Here is an 8,565-nt window from a genome sequence, read left to right on the forward strand (position 1 = left end):
CGTAACTGACGCAAGTGCCATAAATGCTACTTTGATTGATTCCCCGCCCCCTCCATTCTTCTTTTCCTGCAATTGCTCTATCACTTCTTCCCTGTCAAGTCCCGCCCTTGCAGCTACCTCCAACTGCAGAGGAACCGGTTGCCTAAAAGGAGCCGGCAAAAGCGCCTACGTGGAGTCCAGAGGAGCGGAAGTAGTCAGATTTGACTGAGAGCCGTAAAGCGCGGCTGGCTCTCGTTTTCCGGATAACGACTACAGCTCCGACTGTCAGTGCCGGCCTTCCTCGTGTGAGGGGATCTGCCGGACCCTTGCAAATTCAATTTCTTTCCCATTCCGGGCCCTTCCCTATCGTCGCCCCCTTCACCTTGGATCATGTTCAAGAAGTAAGGACATGCTGTGGCCTCCATCGGCTGCTCACAAAGGCGGTGGGGTGGGGGTGGGGAAGAGGGCGAGAGCTAAGATCCTCTTTCTCTCTCCCCCGCCCCTGCCATCCTGACTCCCTAAGGTTTTCTATAGTACTATGCTCTCACTCCCACCTTGAACACTTCTTTAAGCTTTCCATCCGTAGTCCTCAATCGGGTTTCAGTCCCTCCACGCCCATTGTTTTTTCTCCTTACCCCTCTTTCTCTTTTGCCCCCTCCCCCAATTCTGTCTCCATTCCTAGGGTTCTACCAATCACATCCGTGCACTGTGATTTAGGGGCATATCCTCTGTAGCTGAGAGGGGAGCCCTGCGCTCACTGCCATATGTTTATTAGTTATGAACTGAATAAAGGAAGGCTTGACTTCCTGGGTCATGGGAGTGAAGGAGTCTGGGTGACAGGAAGCAAGCGGCCTGTCATGCCTATTGCCTAGCTGCCAGATTAACCTTGCCTTGAAAATAACGTGATTGCCCCATAGGCTATTCAGTATAAGGAAGACAAAAATTCCTTGGGAACCTACTAGTGGGTTTGCCTTCCAGATTTGGTAGACGCAAAAAGCAAAGGGGGAGCATGGGCAAAGGAAGGTGGGTTTTGTGCATGAAATTTTGAGCAAAAATGAAATAGGGATCTTAGAAATCATTATTGTCATCACTTAAAAAAAATCTCAGCAGATTACATAGCCTAGCAGGGACCAATTTTCTATGTTATACTTGGGTTGGTCTTTTGTATCTCAACAATTGAGGGTTTTGTTTTTTGATCACAGGTTTCCTTATTGGTGGGAACCTGTGTTTCTTCCTGGGTAGAATTGAATAAGATTTTCCAGGAAAGGCATCTGTGTAGCTAATTACAGATTATGGTGCAAAGTATGTCTCATATTCCTTCCCCCAACCCCAGCTAATTGCTGTATACTTGACAGTTTATTTCAATATTGTATTAAGACATTGGTTTTGTGCTGGACAGAGTAAAAGGGAAGTGGTATTTAAAAAAAATTATTTCATAATTATTTTAAGTATCTACTTGGTTGGGAATAAATGACTAATTAGAACAATACCTTTAGGTATTCTGATACCTCTACTTAGAAATGCCTGTTTCTTTTCTTGCAAAAATTACTTGGCAGATTTGATGAAAAAGAAAATGTGTCCAACTGCATCCAGTTGAAAACTTCTGTTATTAAGGGTATTAAGAATCAATTGATAGAGCAATTTCCAGGTATTGAACCATGGCTTAATCAAATCATGCCTAAGAAAGATCCTGTCAAAATAGTCCGATGGTAAGTCTTTGTTTTTGTCTGTGTAAAGCTTGGTGTAGCTGAATATTTAATGATTAGATTGCACTCATACTAAATGGAATTATTTTCAGATTAACTATTGATAGATTAATAATGGGGTAGACACAGAATAACTCTAAAACTCCAATATTTGCATTTTCAAAGATTATCTATGTCCCTGAAAAAATGTGGCTTTGTGTATTGATTGTTTTAGTAAAGAGTTAAATGTTTTAGTTCAGAGTTGGATTTAATTTATTTCAGTTTGTTCTCTAGATAATTGTTTTATTGAATCTAACAATAGAATTAATAAAATGTGAAATAAAATTGGTTGTAGCAGGTAATATTTTTCTTTTTTTCTCTACTGGACTTGTATGATAGGAAAAACAATGTAAACAATATTTTTCTGGCCAGGATTTTTACTGACTTTTTAAAAAAGTTTACTTTATCACTGTATATGCGTGTTTTATGTTGTGAATTTTTGAAAGAAAATATTTAACTTGGTACTTTGTGACATTTGTCTTACAGCCATGAACATATAGAAATTCTTACAGTAAATGGAGAATTACTCTTTTTTAGACAAAGAGAAGGGCCTTTTTATCCAACCCTAAGATTACTTCACAAATGTAAGGTTTTTTATTTTTATTTTTTGAAATTTTACTCTTATTGCAATATTCAAATGTAAAGTCTTGTAAGAAATATGCATTTAATCAGATGAGATACTGCTGGGGGAGAAAAACAAATATGCATTTGGGGATACTGAAAGACACAAAAAGTTTAAAGTGACTTCTGATAATTAACTCATTATTTATTAGTACTAGGTAATAATGAATGAAAAACTAAAAAGAATGCCCATCTTGTGGTAAATCTGAAAAATGCAAATTCTCTCATGCATTCCAGAAAGCCCAAGAAAGATCATTTATTCATTCATTCAACAAATATTTATTGCCAGGCACGGTGGCTCATGCCTGTAATCCCAGCACTTTGGGAGGCCAAGGCAGGCGGATCACTTGAGGTCAGGAGTTCGAGACCAGCCTGGCCAACATGGTGAAACCCGTCTCTACTAAAAATACAAAAATTAGCCGGGCTTGGTGGCAGGTACCTGTAATCCCAGCCACTCGAGAGGCTGAGGCAGGAAAATCGCTTGTAGGAGGCGGAGGTTGCAGTGAGCCGAGATCACGCCATTGCACTCTAGCCTGGGGGACAAGAGCGAGACTTCGTCTCAAAAAAAAGGCAAAAAACCAAACAAACACAAATCTTTATTGAACTTACTATGTGCTAGGCACTCAGCTAGGTGCTGAGAATACAATGGGAAGCAAAGACATTGTCTCTGTCCTTAAGAAACTAATAGTCTAGTTTGGAGAATAAACAGCAATTAGATAATTACACAAATATGTATTTACAAACTGTGATAAGCATTGTGAGCATTTTCATTTTTTATATTTGTATCTATTAGCCTAATAGAGAAAAGTCAATATATGAGAAAGCATTGACTAAATGTTCTTCCATCCAGTTATTTCCTGTGATGTGTGTAAATGCGTATTTTTTTTTTTAAATTGGGCTCTCTGTTACATAGTTTTTAAAAATTGATATATAATAGCTGTACATTGTCTGCTGTTGTGGTGCCTGTATCCCCCCCACCTATATATATTTATAATATTTGTACATATTTTAGGGGTACATGTGATATTTGATACCTTTATAGAGTGTGTAATGATCAAATTAGGGTATCTATCACTTCAGACGTTTATCTTTGTGTTGAGAAGACTACAATTCTTCTAGCTATTTTGAAATATACAGTAAATCATTATTAAATATAATTTCCTTACTGTACTCTCGAATACTAGAACTTATCGACCTGTATTTTTGTACCCCTTAACCAACTTCTCGTCATCCCCTTGTAGTTTTTTTTTTTTTTTTTAATTAACAGGCTTTTATTTTTTAGAGCAGTTTTAGGTTTACAGAAAAAGTAAGGAGAAAGAACAGAGTTCCCTCTCTCCAGTTCAGATTCCCCTATGAATAACATCTTGTGTTGGAATGATACATTTGTAACAATTGATGAACCAGTATTGATACATTATTATTAACGCAAGTCCTTAGTTTACATTAGGGTTTACTCTTTGTATTCTACACTTTTATGGGCTTTCCCAAATACGTAATGTCAAGTATCTACTGTTAAGTATCATACAGAATAGTTTTACTGCCCTAACATTCTTTGTGCTCCACCTATTCATCCTTCCTCCCCCTACTTCCCCAACCCCAGGTAACCACTGATCTTTTTAATAGTTTTTTTACTTTGCATTTTTCACTTAACATTATATCACGAAAATTTCCCACAGCATATTAAATAGTCTCCAAAAACCATAGTTTTTGGAGGAAGGGGTAGTATAAGTTTTGAAACTATGGTTTTTGGAGAATACTTGGGAGGCTGAGGTGGGAAGATTGCATGAGCTCAAGAGTTCAAGGTTATTGTGATATATGATTGCTCCAATGCATTCCAGCTTGGATGGCAGAGCAAGACCCTGCCTCAAAAACAAACAAACAAACAAACAAACAAAAAAGATTACCAATTTGGTAAACAAATGATAGTGTTTCAGAGTTTTCTTTTGTATCTGTTAGATTACTATAATTTGGGGATATATTTGTTCAGATCCTTTGCCTTTTTCTGTTGAGTCATTAGTGTTATTATTAATATATTGTATTTCTTTTCTTATAGATCCTTTTATCCTGCCACACCAGCAAGTTGATAAAGGAGCCATCAAATTTGTACTCAGTGGAGCAAATATCATGTGTCCAGGCTTAACTTCTCCTGGAGCTAAGCTTTACCCTGCTGCAGTAGATACCATTGTTGTATCCTTCCCAGGCTAAAACTGCTGAAAAATGTATTCATTGTGCTCTTATCATTACTGCGAAAGGTGTATCATTCAAGAGAACATTAGATGTACTTTTTGAAGGTTACTGTTACTCTTATCTCATGCCTTTCTGGTTACATTTGAAGTTGTGTAGAGTAATTTTATTTGTTGCTACTAAATTATCTCATCTTAGGTCGTTTCTTAGAAGTTAAATGAGAATAAGTTACAAAAGAGTCTCAGCTGCATTTCAGCCCAGTCAGGGCCTACTGTTATCAGACTTAGGACACAATAGGGAATTCTTGATTACTAGGGGAAAGGATATAGATGATATAATTGGATCAGCTTTTTGGATATCAACTTGCCACTGTAATGTTCATTTTGACTTACTGACATACATTGGAGTAAAACCTCTCAAAAGGGAAAAGAATTTAGTCACCAGGTATAGGTATCTCTTCCCAAGCAAAAATTTTGTGTTGGAAGTGAATAGTGGGAAATATTGGCAACCTCCAACTTTTATTTTGAAAATTAATTATTTGAAAAGTTGGGTTTGGGGGCCTCAGAGCACGTTTTCTCAAAGAGAAATGTCAGAGTCCCAGATAGTCCTTAAAGATCGATTCAACTTATGACATACCTGAGTAATTCTGCATTATTTCCATTTCTGCCATGCTGTTTCAGCTATTTTTCTGGATTAAATAGATTTTTGTGACTATTCTGGACAAGAGAACATCTTCTCCTTTATCATAGCCAAAGTAGCCATTTGCCTCAGGTATAGAAAAGGAATGGTACTTGGTGGGAATAGGGAAATTACTTTTAGAGTGTGTTTATCTTATTTTATTTTTTAAGATGGAGTCTCTGTTGCTCAAGCTGGAGTGGAGTGGCGCGATCTTGTCTCACTGCAACCTCTGCCTCCTGGGTTCAAGCAATTCTCCTGCCATAGCCTCTCGAGTAGCTGGGATTACAGGCACCCACTATCATGGCCAGCTCATTTTTGTATTTTTAGTAGAGACAGGGTTTCACCATGTTGGTCAGGCTGGTCTCAAACTCCTGAGGTCAGGTGATTCACCCGCCTTGGCCTCCCAAAGTGCTGGGATTACAGGTGTGAGCCACCACGCCTGGGCAGGGGTGTGTTTAAGAATAAGAATAAGAAAAAAAAAAAAAAAAAGATATTCTCTGTTGGGGCAGTTACAGCGAAGGGGTAGTATAAGTTGTATGTTTATATTCTAGGAACAGTTTATGTTGACATGCTTTTTGCATAATAGATGCTCACATATTTGGAACACTGAATGAATTGAAAACCAAGGGAGAAAAGTGAGGACGGGTTTTTTGTTGTTGTTGTTGTTTGTTTGTAATATTTATGATTCCTCTAAGTGTTGGTAAGTTTTTAGTTCTGGAGTTAACCTTAAATGGAAAATTTTCTTAGTACCTAGTCTTTACTTTTAAAAATAATTTTTATTTTGAAACAATTATAGATTTAGAGAAAGTTGTAAAAAAAAAAAATGGTACAGAGAGGTCTTGTGTACCCTGAATCTTGACTTTTAAAAATATGTACTGCAGTGTTTAACATTCCAGAAACTTCAAATGTTAATCAAGACCACTCTGGTTTTTCTAGAAAGGTTGAAACTGTTATATCGGGCTCTTAAAGGTAGACTGGGAATTTAACCATTATTTTAAAACATCCTTTACATAAAACCACCATTCAGGCTGGGTGTGGTGGCTCACACCTGTAATCCCAGCACTTTGGGAGGCCGAGGTGGGCGGATCACGTGAGGTCAGGAGTTTGAGACAAGCCTGGCCAACATGGCAAAACCATGTCTCTACTAAAAATACAAAAATTAGCCGGGTGGGGTGGTGTGCACCTGTAATCCCAGCTACTAAGGAGGCTGAGGCAGGAGAATTGCTTGAACTCAGGAGGTGGAGGTTGCAGTGAGCCGAGATCATGCCACTGCACTCTAGCCAGGGTGACAGAGCAAGACTTCGTCTCAAAAACCCAAACAAACAGCTGGCCATGGTGGCTCACACCTGTAATGCCACCACTTCGGGAGGCCAAGGCAGGCAGATCATGAGGTCAGGAGTTCAAGACCAGCCTGGCCAACATAGTGAAATCCCGTCTCTACTAAAAATACAAAAATTAGCCGGGTGTGGTGTAGTCCTAGCTACTCGGGAGGCTGAGGCAGGAGATTTGCTTGAACCTGGGAGGCAGAGGTTGCAGTGAGCCAAGACTGCGCCATTGCACTCCAGCCTGGGCAACAGAGTGAGACTCCGTTTCAAAAACAAACAAAAACCCCCAGCATTCAGTGATCAGAATAATTAATCAGAACAATTAATATTTATTGATTTCATGGCTTTTAGTATTTATGTGCAAGAAATTTTACTCCTTTTTTTGTGTGACTTACTCTGGTTTTGTGGGCATGGGTTATAGTATTAACATTTGACTTGAAAGAAAAGGGGTTATTAGATTTATTCATTTAGCATTTACTGAGTACAGTATACCCACAGACTCTGCTAGGTCTCTGCTCTCAAGGAGTTAATGGTCTAGGGGAAGACACAAGAGGTGTTCCAAGTGGCTTAACTAGCTAGTAACGTGATCATTATTTGACACCCTTCCCTTGATGGGGAGGCCCCAAGGCATTTTGATAAACAGTTTTCTTAGCTGTGTTCTTTCAGGCTATCATGGCAGAAGGAAAACAGCATGCTCTATGTGTTGGAGTCATGAAGATGTCTGCAGAAGACATGTAAGTCTTACTTTAGGCCCCCTTAACTTTTGATATATGGGTAACCAACCCAGGAAGCATCAGAATTATAGGTGAAATTTGCTGTCATGTATACCACATTACACAAATATCCAAGCACAGAAGCTTCATTTCTGATATTTCCTAACACTTAGGAAGCCAGTGAAACCTATTTTGTCTTCAGGATTGTAGTCTTTCTTAAGCACTGAAAAGAACCCATGTACCAACACAGCTGTTTTATGTGTGTGTGGTACTTTAGGAATCTTATTTAATATAATTTAAACTGGGGGAGGAGGGAAGATGTTTCCCTGCTGTCTTCATTTTATTTTTATTTTTACTTTTTTAAATTTTTTTGAGATGGAGTCTCACTCTGTTGCCCAGGCTGGAGTGTAGTGGCGCGATCTCGGCTCACTGCAACCTCTGCCTCCTGGGTTCAAGCGATTCTCGTGCCTCAGCCTTCCAAGTAGTTGGGATTACAGGTGTGCGCCATCATGCTGAGCTAATTTTTTGTATTTTTAGTAGAGACGGGGTTTCACCATGTTGGCCAGGTCAGTCTCAAACTCCTGACCTCAAGTGATCCACCCACCTTGGCCTCCCAAAGTGCTGGGATTACAGGTGTGAGCCACTGTGCCTGGTCATTACTGCTAGTTTTAAAAACTGATATATCTCACCACCACACAGTATTTATCTTATATTCTGACCTGGTAGTACAAGAAATGTAGAATATTTAGAGAACTAGTAAAGATATATTACTAAAACTTAGGCAGTATATTTAAAAACTTTAGAACCCATTTGATGACCAAATTAGTGGTATTAATTTTGTTTCAGGGTTAATGTAGCACTTTGATATTCCCCTAGTCTTGTGACATTGTTACTCTGGTTCTATAGACCCACTAGTTAGATCACTAAAATCACTTTTAATATAAGCTGCCACAGAGTAATGTAGTTTAATATAAACAACAATGTAATTGTGATGGCAATAAGTTATTTCCTTGTGGCTTAATAATTAAAAAATAACAATATACTTTGAATTATATTTATCACAAGACTATAAAAATGCATAAAAGTATGTTTATGTGTTTTTTTCCCTTCTACAGTGAGAAAGTCAACAAAGGAATTGGCATTGAAAATATCCATTATTTAAATGATGGGCTGTGGCATATGAAGACATATAAATGAGCCTCAGAAGGAATGCACTTGGGCTAAATATGGATATTGTGCTGTATCTGTGTTTGTGTCTGTGTGTGACAGCATGAAGATAATGCCTGTGGTTATGCTGAATAAATTCACCAGATGCTAAAA

General features: G+C 38.4%; 1 protein-coding gene across 4 annotated transcripts; it reads left to right on the forward strand.

The window, feature by feature from the left end:
• The first annotated feature begins 233 nt into the window (after positions 1–233).
• Positions 234–8,565, forward strand: MCTS1 (MCTS1 re-initiation and release factor). Of its 4 annotated transcripts, none has more exons than XM_077989534.1 (6): positions 234–380; positions 1,536–1,688; positions 2,211–2,350; positions 4,363–4,532; positions 7,199–7,266; positions 8,361–8,565. In XM_077989534.1, exons 1-6 carry the CDS (start codon positions 370–372, stop codon positions 8,440–8,442), a joined length of 624 nt encoding a protein of 207 aa, XP_077845660.1. In that variant the 5' UTR covers positions 234–369; the 3' UTR covers positions 8,443–8,565. The 4 variants fall into 4 exon arrangements, with proteins under 4 accessions (XP_077845660.1, XP_014983599.1, XP_077845659.1 ...); XM_015128113.2 differs by having other exon boundaries at positions 2,211–2,308; positions 4,399–4,532; XM_077989533.1 differs by lacking the exon at positions 234–380 and adding an exon at positions 832–1,002.

Source organism: Macaca mulatta, chromosome X (assembly GCF_049350105.2).
Source record: "Macaca mulatta isolate MMU2019108-1 chromosome X, T2T-MMU8v2.0, whole genome shotgun sequence".
Lineage (NCBI taxonomy): Eukaryota > Metazoa > Chordata > Mammalia > Primates > Cercopithecidae > Macaca > Macaca mulatta.